General features: G+C 51.9%; 10 protein-coding genes across 10 annotated transcripts; 4 read left to right on the top strand and 6 right to left on the bottom strand.

The window, feature by feature from the left end:
• Positions 1-212: 212 nt before the first annotated feature.
• NUT2 (RNA polymerase II mediator complex subunit) lies at positions 213-1,538 on the top strand (the record flags this gene model as incomplete). The annotated part of the gene is made up of 1 exon (XM_064879203.1): positions 213-1,538. One exon carries the CDS (start codon positions 213-215, stop codon positions 1,536-1,538), a length of 1,326 nt encoding a protein of 441 aa, XP_064724967.1.
• A 359-nt stretch (positions 1,539-1,897) lies between these two features.
• PMZ80_010814 (uncharacterized protein) lies at positions 1,898-2,146 on the bottom strand (the record flags this gene model as incomplete). The annotated part of the gene is made up of 1 exon (XM_064879202.1): positions 1,898-2,146. The coding sequence occupies one exon, from the start codon at positions 2,144-2,146 to the stop codon at positions 1,898-1,900; it is 249 nt and encodes an 82-aa protein (XP_064724966.1).
• A 599-nt stretch (positions 2,147-2,745) lies between these two features.
• On the bottom strand, positions 2,746-4,564 carry PMZ80_010813 (uncharacterized protein; the record flags this gene model as incomplete). Its single annotated transcript, XM_064879201.1, has 5 exons — positions 2,746-2,802; positions 2,891-2,996; positions 3,048-3,223; positions 3,288-4,439; positions 4,502-4,564. 5 exons carry the CDS (start codon positions 4,562-4,564, stop codon positions 2,746-2,748), a joined length of 1,554 nt encoding a protein of 517 aa, XP_064724965.1.
• A 1,060-nt stretch (positions 4,565-5,624) lies between these two features.
• Positions 5,625-6,329, top strand: PMZ80_010812 (uncharacterized protein; the record flags this gene model as incomplete). The annotated part of the gene is made up of 1 exon (XM_064879200.1): positions 5,625-6,329. The coding sequence occupies one exon, from the start codon at positions 5,625-5,627 to the stop codon at positions 6,327-6,329; it is 705 nt and encodes a 234-aa protein (XP_064724964.1).
• A 184-nt stretch (positions 6,330-6,513) lies between these two features.
• On the bottom strand, positions 6,514-6,924 carry PMZ80_010811 (uncharacterized protein; the record flags this gene model as incomplete). The annotated part of the gene is made up of 1 exon (XM_064879199.1): positions 6,514-6,924. The coding sequence occupies one exon, from the start codon at positions 6,922-6,924 to the stop codon at positions 6,514-6,516; it is 411 nt and encodes a 136-aa protein (XP_064724963.1).
• Positions 6,925-8,014: 1,090 nt separating this feature from the next.
• Positions 8,015-10,685, bottom strand: DEF1 (RNAPII degradation factor; the record flags this gene model as incomplete). The annotated part of the gene is made up of 2 exons (XM_064879198.1): positions 8,015-10,338; positions 10,391-10,685. 2 exons carry the CDS (start codon positions 10,683-10,685, stop codon positions 8,015-8,017), a joined length of 2,619 nt encoding a protein of 872 aa, XP_064724962.1.
• A 496-nt stretch (positions 10,686-11,181) lies between these two features.
• PMZ80_010809 (uncharacterized protein) lies at positions 11,182-12,393 on the top strand (the record flags this gene model as incomplete). The annotated part of the gene is made up of 1 exon (XM_064879197.1): positions 11,182-12,393. One exon carries the CDS (start codon positions 11,182-11,184, stop codon positions 12,391-12,393), a length of 1,212 nt encoding a protein of 403 aa, XP_064724961.1.
• Positions 12,394-12,606: 213 nt separating this feature from the next.
• Positions 12,607-13,210, top strand: PMZ80_010808 (uncharacterized protein; the record flags this gene model as incomplete). Its single annotated transcript, XM_064879196.1, has 2 exons — positions 12,607-12,673; positions 12,738-13,210. The coding sequence occupies 2 exons, from the start codon at positions 12,607-12,609 to the stop codon at positions 13,208-13,210; spliced, it is 540 nt and encodes a 179-aa protein (XP_064724960.1).
• A 739-nt stretch (positions 13,211-13,949) lies between these two features.
• Positions 13,950-15,391, bottom strand: kes1_2 (Oxysterol-binding protein 4; the record flags this gene model as incomplete). Its single annotated transcript, XM_064879195.1, has 2 exons — positions 13,950-15,266; positions 15,323-15,391. The coding sequence occupies 2 exons, from the start codon at positions 15,389-15,391 to the stop codon at positions 13,950-13,952; spliced, it is 1,386 nt and encodes a 461-aa protein (XP_064724959.1).
• Positions 15,392-16,114: 723 nt separating this feature from the next.
• FBA1 (Fructose-bisphosphate aldolase 1) lies at positions 16,115-17,348 on the bottom strand (the record flags this gene model as incomplete). Its single annotated transcript, XM_064879194.1, has 4 exons — positions 16,115-16,675; positions 16,725-17,027; positions 17,077-17,239; positions 17,290-17,348. The coding sequence occupies 4 exons, from the start codon at positions 17,346-17,348 to the stop codon at positions 16,115-16,117; spliced, it is 1,086 nt and encodes a 361-aa protein (XP_064724958.1).
• Positions 17,349-17,413: the final 65 nt, after the last annotated feature.

Here is a 17,413-nt window from a genome sequence, read left to right as displayed (position 1 = left end):
TTACTGCAACACTCAATCGCGCCTTCCAACAATTTTTGTCTGCTTGCTTCAATAAATATATGCTCGTGCTCCCAACCCACTTGGAGCCTCATCCTATCAATCGATTGATTTCACGCCATTTGACTCGCTGTGTCAGCGAAGAGGTCAGGCTTGCCTAACATCAATTGGTCGCATAACAAACCAGATTGCATACACGCCAGCAACGCCTAAACATGCCAGTGAAGTCGAAGCGAGGCGCCAAAGGTGGTCGTGGGAGCCGCGGCGCCGCTACCACAGCGGCGCAAAAACCTCCGACTGGACCAGCTCAAAGAGTTTGTGGATGCCAGGTGGTGACTGCCAAGTTCGGGTCCGAGGACAAGCATACCTTCAACAAACATGAACCGGTCGAGGAAACCCTGACTTGTGCATTCACCATCATCAAGATCTCAGATAATCTCCAAGGCCATATCCAACAACGTGGGCTAGAGTTGACGACATCTAAGGCTATTTTTGACGGAGATAAATCGAGAAAGTTGAACGAAGAAGCACGTCAACGAAACGACGAGGCGCTCCAGCGACAGGAAGTTCTAGCACAGCAGCAGAAGGAAGAACAAGTCCGCCAACGAGAAGCCCAACGAAAAGCGATAAGATTCGCGAAACAAGCCAAGGAGAACGCGCTCAGCTTCTTGTCCTTCAAGTACGGCAGGTCTGTAGAAGAGAGGAAGGGCGTTGGAAATTCTTGGGCGACAGGCCAACTCATCGAAGCCAAGCCTGCGACCCACGCAAACGAGGCCGCTCTACCAACAGGACTCGGAGCTGATACAAAGGGGACAACAGCAGCACAATCTCTGCCAAGCGAGCTCAATACAAACCAGCGCATCACCAGGCAGACCCTCGACCTCAGGAAAGCAGCGCAAGGTGCTCCATCTCCAGACCAACCAGACTTTGCATCACTCAACCCAAATTCTGCGCACGGTCCAACCCAACCCTTAACACCCGCAGAAACACCAACCTACGACTCAGACTTCCCCTCCGACACCGAAGAAATGTCCACCCCCAACACCACCAACAAACAAATCTACCCTGAAAGCGGCGGCGCCGCCAACGCAATCAAAGACGTAATCCAAAACCTCTTCACGCTCCAACAACACGTCCGCCAATTCCAACCAGAACACCAAGAAGGCGTAACCCGCCAAGTCGAGAACGTCGCGAAATCGCTCTCGACACTCGACGAGATCGTTACTGACCCGAGTAACCCGCTCCATAACATCCGTGTTGCGCCGGAGATAATAGAGTATGTGGATGATGCAAGGAATCCGGATATCTTCTCGAGGGAGTTTGTGGAGTTGGTGCAGAGGGGGAATAGTGTGTTGAATGGGAAGCAGAGGGCGTTTCGGGGGTTTAGTGGGGTTTTTGCGAAGAGGTTGAAGGAGAGTTTTGAGGGGTTGGATGAGGAGGTTGATTTGGTTATGGGGAATGCTGGGATGGAGGAGAGGGAGGGAGTGTTTGTGGATAAGGTGCGGGATGGGAATGGGAATGGGAATGGGAGTGCGGCGTAGGGAGCTGTGGGGAAGATTGGAGTGGTGTGAGCGTACGTGCTACGTCCGATACCAATTTATACGAAGGACAGCTTCTTCGTCTAGTGGCTAATGCGCGACTTATGATTCCGATGAATTGCAATCGAGTTTCTTCGGTTCTGGTGTTATGGTAGAAAGTTGTATCATTGCCCGTCTGGCATTCAGAGGATTGGCATTCAGAACATTTCGGATCAGTGTAAGGAGAGATCCCACGGGCATTTGCGGAGAAATGAGTATATCATAATACTTCACACTATCAAAAGCCCTACAAAAAAGCCAACCCTGCCTAACGCCTCGCCCCGTTGCCCTGCCAGCCTACTCCCCCATATGCACTTCCACCCTCAAGTCCTAACCATCAAATTCCTCTCAGCAACAGCCGCGCGCCGTGCCCTCTTCTCATCAAAGCTAGAGCTTCGTCGACCATTACCCTTAGGTTCCGCGTTACCCTCCTCGACCCAGCGCATGTAGCTGCGCGCGTAGAGATCGCGTACGCTGGCTGTTGGTCTGTGGGGTTTCTGCTCTGTGGTTGGTGTGGGTGTGCTGGTGGATGTGTTTGTTTTTCTGGAGTGGTGGAGGTGGAAGAGACCCATTTTGGTTGGTGGTTGTTGTGGTTGGATGATGGTTGTGGTTTGAGCTGTTGATGATATGCTTGTGATCGTTGATCTGTTTGTGTGGTCAAGAGTGATGTTTGTATTTGTGCTTGCTTGCTTGCTGACTCGTATGTTTGTTCGATAGTATTGCTGACGACAGGCACGACGACAAGGCACGGACAAGGGGTGATACTTATACCTTCGATCCTCAACTCGACATGAGAAATCTTCACAAACCTTAAATGGTAACAGAGTCTTTTGTTCGACGAGAAGGTTCGCGGGAGAACGATGGCGACCAAATCCCTCGTGATGGCGTTGCGCCAGCTGGTCAGTGACGAAGGAGAAACGACAACGAGGAGAAATGCCTCAGGACTAAAGAAGAAAATTTGCAGGTCAGCCGAGCTAGCTTGGCGCAGCAAGTCTTTTCCTGACCAATCAGAGTATTCAATCGGGTACTCCGTGATCGACATCTGCGCTAGTGGTAGCTCAGCCTCTTTGAGGTATCTGGTCGTGTGCCTCCTCGAATCTGCTCTGGGTGTCTCTGCAAGAGCACGACTCGGTTCTACCTTTCTGAATGGCCCGCGTGCTGCACGAATTACTCATGACTTTCTGATTGGCGTCAAGTTGACCTTGAGCGGCTGAAGCTGCCAAAGGATCTGTAACGTGGTTAGCAATGGCACCGCGATCTGCTATCACAACTTTATTGGAGCCCGCAAGCATCAACAGCAGAAATGTGCTACTCACATAGAACCTCGCATCCTCTACCCATGTAGCATGATCCCCATCAAGCTCGATATCAAAGTGCCACAACAGCTTGGCTGTCACCAGACGTGCTTCAGCAAGCGCCAAACTGTGAATGTTATCAGAGACACGGGTCCAAACGTAGCAGATAGGGACTTACAGCTTGCCGACACAGTTACGCGGTCCAAGACTGAAAGGTCTTAGAATCTCATCAGATGACATTCCAGAGACCTGTTCTGTACTTGAATCCAGCCATCGTTCTGGTTTGAACTCCTTGGGTTCGTCGAAGAAACGCTCCGAGCGGCCCATGTACCATTGGCCCATGGAGACGTATGTCTAGAGAGATGCGTTAGCTTGTTCGGACATGCGGTCAACGGAGAAACAGCAAGTATTCGCTTACACCTTCCGGAACCACTTCCCCTGCTATAGTATGCCCACCTTTAGGCGTCATCCTTGGCGTAATAAAACTGGCGACAGGAAACATCCTCAACGACTCGTCAATAGACGCCTTGAGGTATGCCATATTATTGCATGCTTTGATCGTAATGTCCTCACTCATAGCGAACGTCCGCCTGATCTCATCCCTCAACTTCTCCATGACCCGTGGCGTCTTGCATAGGTGATAGAGAGTCGCACTCAAACACGTGCTCGTCGTCTCAGCTCCTCCACCAACAATCAAGATCGAATTGGCTGTGACTTCGGCCTCCGTCAGCCTTTCGCCACCTTTCATCTCGCGCATCATCAGACCGACAATGTCCCTCTGCTTCTTCTGTCCCTCGTCTAGGTTGCCAGCCTCTAGCTTTGCACTATCATCTTGTTCACGCTTTAGTCGCTCACTGACAGCGGTCTGCGCAGTGCTCAAGAAATTCTCCTGCTCCTCGATCACCTTCTTTGGGATCAATGGCTTCAGCATAGCCCTGGAGATACCAAAGCGCCGGAACTGGTTGAGTGCCGCGGTCGATTTGAGAGCGCCCAGTAGAAAGCTCGGCCATGGATGCATCCGCCGTTTCTCCAGACATTGAAACTCCTGATCGAGTGCTAGTTGACCGATCACGTCGTTCAGAGCCCAGAGGAACCACTCCGCCATATTCTGCGATCCTTCTTTGCTTGCATTCGCGAGCTGTGTGCATAGTAAGTCGACGTAGTGCTGTAGGACTGGTTCGACCTCTGCAATGCCGGCATTTAGGAAGGCAGGACCTGTCAGGCGCCGAAGTCGAGTATGTTCTGCATCAGGGGCCATGATCATGCTCTCTGGGAGTTTTCGACGGTCGCCAGGAGTGAAATGATAGATGGACTTCTTGAGTTGTGGACGGCTGTTGTAGATCTGTGGCCACGCTTCGGGGGCGGTAAAGGAGAGCTCGTCAGGCGCGATTCGGACCGAGGAGCCATACTGAGCGTGAATGGCGGCGATGTGTTGATACAGGTCACCACGAGCATGATGATAGGAAGCTGGCAGCCGCGAGGCTCTCCACAGGAGAGGGCCAGGGTATTTGGCTAGCGGATGGAAGGGAGAGATGTTGTAGATGAATTTGAGGAATACGAGTCCGATGGACTGGCCAAGATATCAATATCTTCTTGACAATACGAGCTTTGCAGGACTGTGGATGGACTTACTGCTAATGCAACGCGGACTGAGATCCAGAAAATGAGCACGCCATAGTGTGAAACACTGTCCATGGTGACTGCCATAGAGTCTACCTTGAGGAGTAAGATGAATGTAAATGACTTACCTTGAGGTAAACGGCAGCTGAATAGCTTCAAGTCATGGTGGGAAGAGAGCGTACGCTGTCAGACTTGCACTAGCTTCCAGGCATTATTCCATTCTAACTAGGAGGAGCCTCGGCTGCCATTGTGGACAAAAGAGGGGCTCGCTTGCACCAGACTTGCATCGTCTCGAGCTTGAGCGGTCGATCGTGTTGTATAAGCGAAAGAGCCTGATTGCTGTACGCTTTGCGATAGAAGATATCATGTTTGTAGCATGGGAGGAAGGGGGTCCTTGGAGCCAAGATGGAGTCCGAAGCGGAAATTGGATCGAATGGCTTCCGACCTTCTCCACAAGTGAATCGCACTGTCTTCTCGCGTGCCAGTGTTGAGCATACGAAGCTGAACTTGCCTCACCCAGACATCACGTCCATGACCAGGCAGTCGCAACCGTGCAACATCGATCTTCCGAGGCTGTGATGGCCTTTCAACTTCTCGGGCTAAAGAATGATCCAATGACACCGCTCAGCTCGGCACGTGCGCCACAGTATCTCCGGTCAGAACAATCCAACAGCCTGGAACTTGAAGACTGATAATGCATCTTTCTGTATTTGCCACGATATGAAGGCAAGGTGCTAGAAGCTCCAAGGTAGGCGCCTACAAGAGTGACATTGAACGTCGAATATTGTTCGGAAAGTGCTTGGCCAAGGCCTGTGACCACGATCGAGCTACTGCATGCTTCAACCACTTAACCTCAACTAGCTCGTGACCGCCTGGAAGTTCCGATGAGCTCGTCATTGACCTCAGGTCGTTCAAGCAGTTATATACCTGAACAACGTGGTAGAAGATAGGTGTATTCGAGGTGCTATCGACTAAGCCAAGGCTTTCACGCTACACACGATACACGGGAGTCACAATTTAAACAAAGAATTTATTGATTAGAATATCGACTGCTCTGCCATCCGAAGAATCACATTTCCGAGACAAGCTTTTCCTCAAGCATTGGACACAGCATCCACGCCGCCCTCAGAACGCCATGTATGGCAAACGCAATGGCTCCCTCGGCATCTCCTTCACCCGCTTCATCAACAATGCCATCCCGAACCTAGCAGCTGACCCACATCGCTTTGACCATATCCCTAAGTTAGGCCAGGACATGTTATATGCTCACCAGCTTGCAGCCCAGCACTCTGGCGCTCCATACTCCTTGGACGAGCGCTCTTTCTTTGTCGGCGGAATCTGTGACAACGAGTCTGTATCCAGGAAGGTGTTCAGGAAGTTGACCGATGCTGGCATCCTGGATGGCAGTGCTTGCGTTGACACTAGGAACCTTGATGGGAAGAAGTTTGCGCATCAGGTTGCTGTACTATCGGTCTCGAGGCAGAGAGACCTGGTGAACCTCTTGTTCTGGTGGGAGGAGGAATGTCAACGTCTCCGAAAGCTCATTTCGGAGGAGAAGGAATTGTCTGAGTCGATTGATAATGCGCTTCAGCACGGCCAAGACGGACGAGACGACACCGATGAACAGCAGTTGCTGGAGAGGTTGAGGTTCGAGAGGGAGAAGGTGAGGATGCGAATACGGCAGAGACCTAGCGAGCGCAGGGACGATATTGAGAATGGGACTGATGGGCTGTATGCTGAAGCTCACGGAGCAAATGCCGGCAGAAGCCACAGTGTGCCGGCAACGACGTATCAGCCCGGTGTGGCGCGAATAACAGATCTCCCAGCCTATCATCCTTGATGATCCTGGTCAATGACTGGGTCTCAAAGCGTAACTCTTGCAGCCACATAACGATCATCGTGCAGCTGTTGGACTGATGGAAGATGTAAACTTGATGGATGATCGTGCTAAGGTCCTTTCCCCTAGAGATCCGATCTGATAGAGGTGAATTTGTGTCAAATAGGATGGGTATTGCTCTTCGCAATCATGTGGTGATCTCCACGATCTCGAGTCGCTCGGTGACAATGTTCCAGATGGGCGACAGTCCTAACGGTGAGCTGCTGTGGCTCGGACACTGGTCCATGCTGGCCTCGCTTGAGCAAGATTCTGGAAGGGATAGTTTCGAGAGTGATGCTGAAGAATTAGGCGCAACAGTACAGTTTGGCGTGATGATGGGTGAGGGCAACGGTGTGGAGACAAGCTCACGAAGTTGCTCCTCCACTTCGGCAGATAGAACGACAGTAGGGGCTTCAGGGTTTTTGCGTGGCAGTGGACCGGTCCACTCTGCGTGGGTTGTATTATGCGTTTGAGAGAATCGGGTAACGATGACAGCCATTACCATGAGTTCGCAGGCTGTCTCGTATACCTTCTCGAAGATGTTCGCTAGTCTGGCCATCTTTGAGGACAATGAAGATCAGACACAAATCAATGCTGATGAGAACAGATGTAAGCCATCTAGCAAGCAAGTATGCACAAGCTTGCGCACCCAAACACCATCCCATCAAACGTCACGCCATTCACCCAGGCCAGGGGACAGCACAAGCCCACCCACAGCCACGCAGCACAAGCTCGATCGTTGCTGCTGCCTTGAAGTGGTGACATACTCAGCATTGCCTGGACCATTCTGCTGCAAATACAAGCTGCAATCACGGCCTTGCTGCTTGTTATATTTGTTTAACTCAGATGAGCTCTTGCGCAGTAAGATTGGCGCACCCTCATCGACGTTGTGGACATATGTAGGTATACTCTGACCAGAGCAAATGTTGGCTGCGCTGCTCAATCAACCGCGTACCCTATATGTCAACAATTTGTTCGTGTCAAACAGCATCGGGAAACAGACACTTCTGCTGCAGACGGCGTGGGCATGGAGAGAGCCATCACGCAGACGGGGCCTAGGTGGACTTTGCCAGCTGCACGTATCTGCGAGATTCTCGTTGGATATCACAGGCTATGATCAGACTCCTCTCGAGCAAGAAGCGTGGAAGAGGGAGTGCGTGGTTAGCTGTAAATGACGATGCGTCAAATAAAGCGAAGTGACTTGTTGCCAGCGATCTAAAAGTGTCGGTGCCTCAGGCTTTCACGAAGGCCGATTCGCGTCAAGACGTCTTGTACGAATGGGAAGTCGCAGATATCTGGTTGAGCACTCTTTTCATTCTTGTTAGAATCAAGCTGTCAACTGATGTTGATGATGAGGTATCTTGATTTGATCAAGAACCTAGTCTAGACTAAAATTTTGGCTTATGCTCATCAGCCGATGATCCCTGATTCCATCATTTCAATTCCGAGTCATTGATTGTACAATTACATATCCGAGTCGATATCAAGTACGACCGAAGCAGAGCGGCTATCGTCATCACACTGCCCAAAATATTGAAACAATTTTTGATCCTCCTCCTAGACCATTGTTGAGCTAGTCATCACGCCTAGCCGTGTTAACAGAACAGAAGAACTGTTTACAGCTCGGTCCGGGCACTGCGTCGACCTTTCTAGTGCTGACCACTGCCATATTGACCTGCCCAGCCGCGTCCACCGTAAGCTGCGCCATATCCAGCAAATGCATTGTTACTACCATATCCGCCGTATCCAGAGTGCTGAGTGTTTTGGTTTCCAAATCCGCTGTATTGAGGGTAACCAGCAAACGCCTGTTGATTGTTTTGTGGGTGTGGCAAGCTGCTCTGTTGTTGTCCACCCATACCTTGGGCAGCAGAGCCAGGTCGGCCACTCTGCATGTTGGGGCTGGGTCCGGTCGGCTTAGCAGGATCCTCTGCCGTGTGTTGAGACTGACCAAATCCAGAAGCAGTACGAGCGAACGGGTCTTGCATGCTGGCGCCATAGGCGTTCGAACCAGAGTGTGACTGGTGTGCATCGTTCGGTTGAGTGGATCCGGTTCGTCCATATCCATCACGGCCAGCAAAGGCGGCGTTTCCGGAAGGTGAAGAAGAGTAATCGTGAGAGTATTGCTGCTGTTGAGGTCCACCGTACATGCTCGATTTGCCGTAGCTGGCGCTGTAACCTTGATTTTGACCGTATCCATACTGATTTCCGTAATACTCTTCTTGCTGCTGCCGTCTTACATCGTCGAATGCAGGTCTGTTAGTCCCATATCGGCCGCCATGACTGCCATGTCCCATTGAACCGTATGAACCATATTGAGGATAACCAGCACCGTAGCTCCCACCGTATTGTCCGTAAGGATAGCCAGCATGGGCATTTGGACCTTGTTGCATGTGGGCTGACGGCTGGTTCTGATGGCTTGCAGCATGTGGATTTGGGGTGTTGTTACCACTAGCGAGATCTTGGGAACCATAGCCACGAGGACCGGCAGCTGCATACTGCGCCTGAGTTTCTGGGGCCGAAGTGCCAAATGCGCTACCGCTGCGTTGCTGATCATGACCTTGACCTTGGCCATATCCGTAATACGAGGCATATTCACGACCGTAGTACTGCTGGTAAGCGTCTTGTTGGCTTGTGCTCGGAAGGCCCTGCGACTGTCCCGGCAATTGGTTCGAGAAAGGCTCGCTCGGGGCCTGCGGGTGTTGTGGCTGTTGGCTGAAAGGATCGTACGGTTTCTGACCGTGGCCATATCTATACTGATCCGGATATGCGTTGGGTTGAGGTGGGGAGGGTTCGAGCAGTGCTTGAGGAGCAGATGGTAGACCAGAAGGAGGACGTTGAGCTTGTGGCTCGGTGGGCGGTTCGACAGCAGCTGGCTGGGCAGGAGCTTGAGGTTCGGATTGCATTGGCGCGGGTGGGAGTGAAGCTCTAGGAGCCGCGGGAGAGTCGTCTGGCAGTTGTGTTCGGGTTTCGGGCTCTTCACGATCCTCGTCGGCGTCAGCATCGTCAGCGTCTAGACCCATCTTGCCAAACTGTACAGCGGCTCTATCGACTGCATGATTGCCGGGCATGACAACTGCTTCTTGCTGATCCATAACCTTTCGCGAATAGCTTGCAGACCGACCAGCTCCTGTAGTGGCTCTCAAAGCACTTGTAGCGTGGCCAGACATGCCGGGACGAATAGCTTTCTCCTGTGGCAAAGCTGGGTTCACTGGGTCTGCTGTGCTCGCCGTTGTGCTTGCGACGGTCATCGAGGCCAGCGGGTGGGAAGCATCGGGTAGTCTGTTTACGTTCTCTTTCGTCAACTCATCTGCGCCGGGAGTCATGTCGGAAGGAGCAACATCGGAGTGAGGTGCGGAGGGAAGTTCAGTTGGACCATCGTCGACTTGGATGGCCTCGATTGGGGGTGGAGGGAGGGATTCTTCGGTAGGTGTTTCGATCGCAGCTGCCGGAGCAGTATCCTGAGGCTGCGCAGGCGGCACTTCGGGAGCAGCTGGCTCTTCAACGGCTGGTGCAGGAGCAGGGGCTGGCTCGGCTTTGGGAGCTGGAGGAGCGTTTGGTTTGGCGAAAAGAGAAGCCCAACCACCAGACTTGCTAGCGGCAGGTGCTGAAGGTGCTGAAGGAGCCGAAGCTGCGGCAGGCTGGGGGTTATTGGTTGCGAGAGAATCAAGTTTGTCTTTGCCTGGCTCGTTTGCCCATTCATCGATAGCAGCAGCGTCGCCATTGGTCGTCGCAGCAGGTGCTCCCCAGCCATCGTCGACAGGCTTCGCAGGTTTGTCGGTATGCTTAGTACCGTTCGCTTGCGAGACTGCACGGGCGCCGCGACCACCACGAGCACCGCGCTCAGCACCTCTGCCTCTTCCACGGCTCTCTAGACCTCCTCGACCTCGACCTCGAGTGCTGGAATCGCCAATAGAGGATGTTTCTTTTGTTTTCGGTTGCTTCTTCTCTGCTGACTCCCACTTTGAGATGGCGCCTATACATATGTTAGCTTGTGAATTGTTTGCCAGGTTGGGTAGCAAGCAAACCTGATGTGATTCTTTCCATAGCAAGCATTTCGTCACCATTCGAGTCGTCAATAGCCATGACCAGATCATCATCGCCCCATCCTACGCAGATTTCTCTCAACAAGGGCAGCTTGTCTGCATATTTTGCTTTCAGTTCTCCCACTTCACCCTGCTCTTCTAGAGGGGGGATGTTTTCTTGTTCTTCGGGCCTTGCGGAGTGAGACTTTCCACCTCGAGCGCCTCGATAGCCTCCTCTACCGCCGCGAAAGCCACCTCGCCCCCTGGCCGAGGAGCCTCTAGATTGTACTTCTGACATTGTTGTGGTGTGTGTTGTGTGGGAAGAATCGGTATGTAGGGAGACAGGATGTAGTAGCCTATCCTGTCCAAAGGTATTTTGTGGAGTTCAATTGAGCAGGTAAATACGACCCTGGCCGCAGAAGAGGCCTTGGGCAGGAAGCTGGATAATCAAGGTGTCGAATGCAGGCAGGAGCGACTCATGGGGGTTGAACAAGATCGGCGAAAGGTGTGTTTACTGACAGTTGGAAGGACACCAGAGTCTCATACACGTAACTTGAAAGGTCCAAGGGCAGCGCGCTGCAGGTGCTACTCCGCCAAGCCAAGGCTGTTTCATCGCCTATTCGAGTCCACCTCACAAGCGCCGCTTGCCGCCCACATCACCGCACCACTACATCATCTGCTCGTCCAGAGCTTACCTCTGCCACCGCCAACCGCATGCCCTTCCACCCTAGCACTGCCGATACTGGTGACATGGCGACTTGCCTCGCTATGAAGGCTCCCCTAAATTCACGACGATGAAGTTAACGACTACCCTGAGGGGCCGCATGCAACAGCTGCTGGCCAGCCTCCATCCACCGAGTCCACCCACCGCCCCAGAGGGACAACGGCTGTTGAATGTGCTACAAGGCTCTTTCCAGAAACAACTGGACGAAAAGCACCCGGATCCCTTCCACACCAAATCCGACGCTCACGACAAGCACTATGTTCCTATAACTCGCGAGAGCGTATCATCACACGCCACAACCAACTACTTCGCCTCTGTCCTGTCGCATCCCGTTATATCGACCGCCGTAGATCCCTCCACGGCTGGCAAAGATGCCGTTGCGAGGTTTGAAAGGATGTTTACCGACTCAAAGCTGAGCATGACATCGTTGCAATTGCTAATGCAATCCTATACTGAAGCAAGAAAAAAGGCCGACGTTGAAAGCAGTGCTCTGCTCGGCGACAGAGTGAACAGCTGGTTGCATACTACAGATCACGTCGCCCGTGAACAATTCTTTCTCACCACAGCTTTTCCGGCCGCGATCCAAATGCTTCGCCGCGAGAAGAACGAAGCAGTCCTATGGAAATGGCTGAGGATGGTATACGAGAGGGACATGATTGACGCAGATCTAACTGATCGATCGTGGCTTGTCGTTGAGAACCGCCTGGTGGCGGCTATTATGAGCCTAGCTATCGGACGCGGAGACCTGCAAGACGCTGCTCAGCAGTTTGTACGAGCCTGTCAGTACCAAATTGATTCTGGTCGTACCCAAAACCCACAAGCGACTTTCGTGCCTTTGATTTCGAAGTCTTTGGCATCGGCCATCATCTACTATCGTCACCAACACGGCATCCCTGCGAAGCTGTTCACCGAAGTGCGTCGATTCCTGCTGCCTTGGACTCAGAAATCCCGCCATATCGGACCCGAGTTTTCCGACCAGCTTTGCGCCATCTATGATCCTGCGCAGCCCACCGCCAGGCTGCTGTACCACGGTCTTGCGAATCAGCAGCGATTTGCCTCGTCACTCATAGACCGTCAGGCGAGGGCATCGGCCACTTCGCGCAAGACGATTATGACAGCAGTTCTGGATGCGTCCAAGGTCGCTCTTGACCAGGGACATCACCTAGAAGCTTCGTTTCTCCTCGACTTTGCTATCGATCACTATCCAGATTATCTCCCTCCGCGAGAGACCAAGGAAACTGCAGAACAACTCGAGGTTTCATTCAATTTTGCTCCTGGCTGAAAGTTTGGGCATATCAGCCACAGCACACAATACGGCTAGGATTGTTGATAGATGCCTGAATGTCTTGGAGGTAAGACTATACACAAGAGAAGCTAGAAGTTGGCATTCTGCTTGTGAGCAACTCCGTCGCGAGACCACAGATTGTCTAATGCACTGCAATGAGATGTAACACATGGTGCTCGGGTCATGCTTCCAGTCGTGACTGTGTCAGACATGGTTTCGGCAATAAGATGGCACCTTATGTATAAGACCAAGAGGAAAGCCACCCTAACTGGCATGGGTTCCAATCATCACCATCACAACTATCAAGACAAACCCCTCGACCAGCGCTATAAAGACCCAAGCTGCTCAGCACTCATCCCCATCGACCCTCAACAACACCGCCAATCCTCAAGCATCTACCAGCTCACAACGATCGATACAAATTCCTGGCCCTCGCACCCCAGCACTGCCACGCATCACACGCGAAACCATCCGCGAGGACGCACGCAACGACAACCTAAAAATCGAACTCTGGGACGAATACAGACGTGTCCTGAACGGTCGCCCCCTTTTCGACGACACTAGCGCCTCCAGCATCTCAGTCCCTGGTATCCTATTCCTGGCACTGTTCCTGATTATTCTTGGCTACTTCATGCCCGGGATCGCAGCCGTTCTTGGCATCGCGATTGTTGGCGGCAACTTGCTGGGTGGTTGCGCGGAAAGGTATGCGAGGGATCTGGGCATGTATGATCAATCAGCATGGCCGTGGGCGGTGGGAAGCATAGATGGTGATGATCTTGGTCAATGGCTGAAAGAGACGTTGTCTGTCACGTGATGGGAAATCGTCGTGAGCGCTTTAAGCAGCGACTTCCACCGCGCGGGCGCTCATCTTAATTTTCCGGTATGTGTCTACTTATGGACTGGTAGCGAGGCCCTAGGGAGCGCAGGCGGAAGCGGGCATGAGAAACTAAGAATTATGGTTACGAGGGTTAGGCTCAAGTATAGTAATTTTGCGAGCATATTATCGTAACTAAAGCAATGCTGTCGGAGTGGTCTGAATTATGAGTGACAGCTTTTAATCGATGGTTAATTGTGATATTAGGTGACCTATCAGATATTCATCTGACGGTGAACCACCGATGAAGTTTGTCCTACAAGTCATAGAGTCCGCGACATATAGGCCGGGGATAAGAATGATATACTCCCACTGACTTGAAGGCTTGATCAGCACAAAAAATGTAGGTGTCCAACGGATGAATGATAGAAATACGAAACTGTTTGTCTAGAATACAAAAGCGCAGCAATGCCATTCATCCTGAATCCTGAATTCAGGCCTCGTCTGTTGCCTGGTATACAATCATGCAATCATACCATCATCAAAGGGCTTTCCCAACCAGGCTCCGCCGCTTCTACCTTCCCCTGGCAACTCTCTCCTCCCTCTTCTTCTCAGCCGCATCTTTAATCCTTTCCCGTGCTACAAAAGTCGCACTCCTTATCAACTCCGCTGAGTCAATGTTCCTCTTCTTGCTCTCCTTATGCTTCCTTCTCGACTTCTCACACAGAACCTTCGAGTACTACTGTCCTCCTGCCCCGGCCTGTCCCTGCGCCATAGGCTGCTGACTCTGTTGCGTTGTGACCCGGCTAGCAGCTTCGCTACCCGGTAGACTCGACCCTGCCTCGCCTAGGGCTTCATACGCATCGTTGTGGAATGGCCTCTGCGCCTTCTTTCCCTTCGCTTCGTCGTACCTCCAGATGCCATTGGTCTTTTCCGGGCCTACACCTTCCCACTGACTCGAAAACGACTGACCAGAAGTCAGATTCTTGGCAAGCTGACTGAACTGTTTTTCTCTTGGTTCTGCACTTCTCACGCTACCACTCTCATCATCTGGCTGAGAAAAGAACACCCGCTGCCAGGTCCGATTCTCTTCCTGTTCTTTCTTTCGTAGCGCTCTTTGTGCATTCTCAATCCGAGATTTGTAATTGCTAGTAGCGTCCATATCGCCCTTCTCGATGCTCTTCGCTACGTTGGCCCAGGCACGCCTTGACTCCATGGGATCTTGTTGCTCGAGAGGTGCAGTGACGAGTTTGCTCAGTTTCGTCTTCTTCGCACTTACCGACTCCAACTCCTTGGACTTTTTGCCACCGTCGCCCTCCTTGATGGTGAATGTTTCGCTCCACTGTCCATCGATGCTGTAGAGGGGCTTCTTCTCTGAACCTTCGCCTTCTTTCCACAGTGCGGCTGTGAAGCTGTTCTTCTTTCCGCTGACCCAGCCTTTGCCTGCGTAGTCGATCTTGGCAGTGTATCCTGAGCTGGAAGTCAGGTGTGTGTACTTGCCCAATTCGATAAATGGGGCGCCATAGATGAGGTTTTCGACATGTAGCGCGGGCAGAGTAATCAAGTATGTTTCTGGCTCATTGCTACCTGGTGGGTACAGAGTGAGTAGAGAGTGGCCAACCTGCTTGATGTGTATGGTTCTACTAAAACTCGCTTTCTGGCCGTTGTATCCTTGCAGTTGTATTCTGTTCTTCTCGTTTGTGATGCAATATGCTGTGACTGGTGGGTGGTGGGACACTTGTTCAGAGACAAGCTCTGTCCGACCTAGGTCACCCTCTTCCCAGTGGCCGAGATAGAGCTCGCCGAGGAATGGATTAAGTGGTTTCTTCTCGTTTCCGAACTTTTCTGATCTTGAGCAATATTGTTGATGTAGTGTGTTCATGAGCCATCGCAGAACGAGTAAAGCTCGCTTAGCTGGATCGGGCTCCCGAGTAGGCGCGATGAATAGTTCTTGGTTTTCGGCCCAGTACGCGGAGAACTCGACGAGGGACTGAGAGGAAAGGATAAAGGCCGGAGCGGTTAGGGAGGCTAGGTCGCCATTGAAGGATGCAATAGACTGTACGAATGAGCGCATGGCCCTCACCTTGCCGGGGTTGGAAGAGGACGCCATACCTTGAGGAAGGATGTCCACGAGCCACGGCTGGATGCAGGTACTGCACCACCTTCTACTTCTCCTGGCATCGTGGGAGATAGACGGCTTGGTGAGCGGGACTGAATAAGCAAGAACTCTTGTCTGGATGGATATCGCGGAAATGTAGGTATGTGGCTTCGAGTGGAACGAGTGGGGATTACGATGAAGGAATGACAAAGCAGGAGGATATGGCGAAGGTGTAATGAGTATTTGTTGATGTGCTATGGCGCAAACGCTGCCTGGTTTCTGCGAGTTCGGCTCAAGGCAAGATGAGCTTGGCCAAACAAGAAATGTCACTGTACTGGATGATCGGAGTAAGACGTGATAAGTCCAAGCGGGAGGGCACAACTGGATATATGATGGTGATCATATGAATCACTTGCAGCAGTTCCCATCCAGAGGGCAACGGTCTCAGCACCTGCCAGATTCTGATCGGACAAAGCAAAGTTCCCCACATTCAACGTCATCTTCTAAACAGCCCACCATCGTCATCGGCAGGCGCAGCAAAATATGCCCATGAAGCACTTAGTACTGACAGACCTCGGGCGCAAAGAAATGCCCAAAGAAGGAAGCCGTCAACTCAACTCAGGCAGATGGGAGCAAAGCAGCGGCCACAGGCACAAGTGAAAACAACCCTAACATGAGTAACCGAAAATATAAGTGTGAATTTCTGTTCAATCGGATAAAGTCATATTCCAAGCTATGTGCATACGCATAGAAGCTGCTCATTCTGTAGAAACCAAAGCCGCAAGCTCAATTAGGCGAAGAGCAATTTACAATTGGTTAGAAGCATTGAAGTCGTCAAGGCCCTCAGCGACACGAGCGCTCATGGTCTTTTCACCCTCCCTGACCCAGACTCGCGGATCGAAGTACTTCTTGTTTGGCTTGTCCTCACCTTCTGGGTTGCCGACGGGCTTCTGAAGGTAGTCATGCTTGTTCTGGATGTAGTCTCGGATACCAGTCAAATAGGCGTACTGCAAGTCGGTATCTAGATTAACTTTGACAACACCGTAGCTGATGGCATCAAGGTACTCTTTTTTGGAGCTGCCAGAGCCGCCGTGGAAGACGAGGAAAACTGGCTTCTCCTCGTTCAATTTCTCTTGATCCTTGACGTACTTCTGGTGCTTCTCGAGAAGTTCGGGGTGGAGCTTGACGTTGCCGGGCTTGTAGACACCGTGAACATTGCCGAAGCCAGCAGCAATAGAGAAGTATGGAGAAATCTTCTTCAGGGTAGTGTAGATTCGGTGGATGTCTTCGGGTTGAGTGTACAGGGAGTTGTTGTCAACGTCTTCGTTGTTGACACCATCCTCCTCACCACCAGTGATACCGATCTCCTGTCGTACAGTCAGCCAGTTTTCGTATCACAGCACACACCCGACTTACCATCTCCAGCCACTGCTTCATGGGTGCGGCCCGCTTGAGGTACTTGGCAGTGGTATCGATGTTCCAGTCAACCTCCTCTTCTGACAGATCGATCATGTGAGAAGAGAAAAGTGGCTCATTGTGTTCCTTGAAGTAGGCCTCATCTGCATCCATCATGCCGTCGAGCCATGGCAGGAGCTTCTTCGCGCAGTGGTCGGTGTGTAGGACGACTGGGATGCCGTAGGATGGAGCAATGGATCGAATGTAGTGGGCTGCGGCAACGGCGCCAGCAATGGAGGCCTCTTGATTCTTGTTGCCAACACCCTGTCCTTTTGTCAGATACACTCCTGTTGTCTAGTCACAAGGTTCGTACCTTTCCAGCGAAGTAAGCAGCACCACCTTGCGAAGCCTGCAAGATGATGGGGGCCTTCTTGTCTCGGGCAGCTTCAAGAGCTGCGACTACTGTCGAGGAAGAGGTGACATTGATGGCTGGAATAGCGAAGTTATTCTGCTGAGCGTAGTTGAACAGGTTCAAGCTTCATCTTGTCAGTTCTGCTACTTCTAAAAGGAGAATGTCAACACTTACACATCGTCGCCGACGATGACACCAGCCTTGCGCTTGAGGACGTCTTGTGCACCACCCATATTGAAGTCAGAGTTCTTGATCTTTAGCGATGGAAGTTTCGAAGTAGGTCAAATCTGTAGGTTAT

The sequence above is a fragment of the Knufia obscura genome (genome assembly GCF_036327395.1).
Source record: "Knufia obscura strain CCFEE 5817 isolate CBS 148926 chromosome Unknown scaffold_21, whole genome shotgun sequence".
NCBI classification, from domain to species: Eukaryota; Fungi; Ascomycota; class Eurotiomycetes; order Chaetothyriales; family Trichomeriaceae; genus Knufia; species Knufia obscura.
The sequence above is the reverse complement of the archived record's forward strand: the minus strand, read 5'-3'. Positions and strand labels throughout refer to the sequence as shown.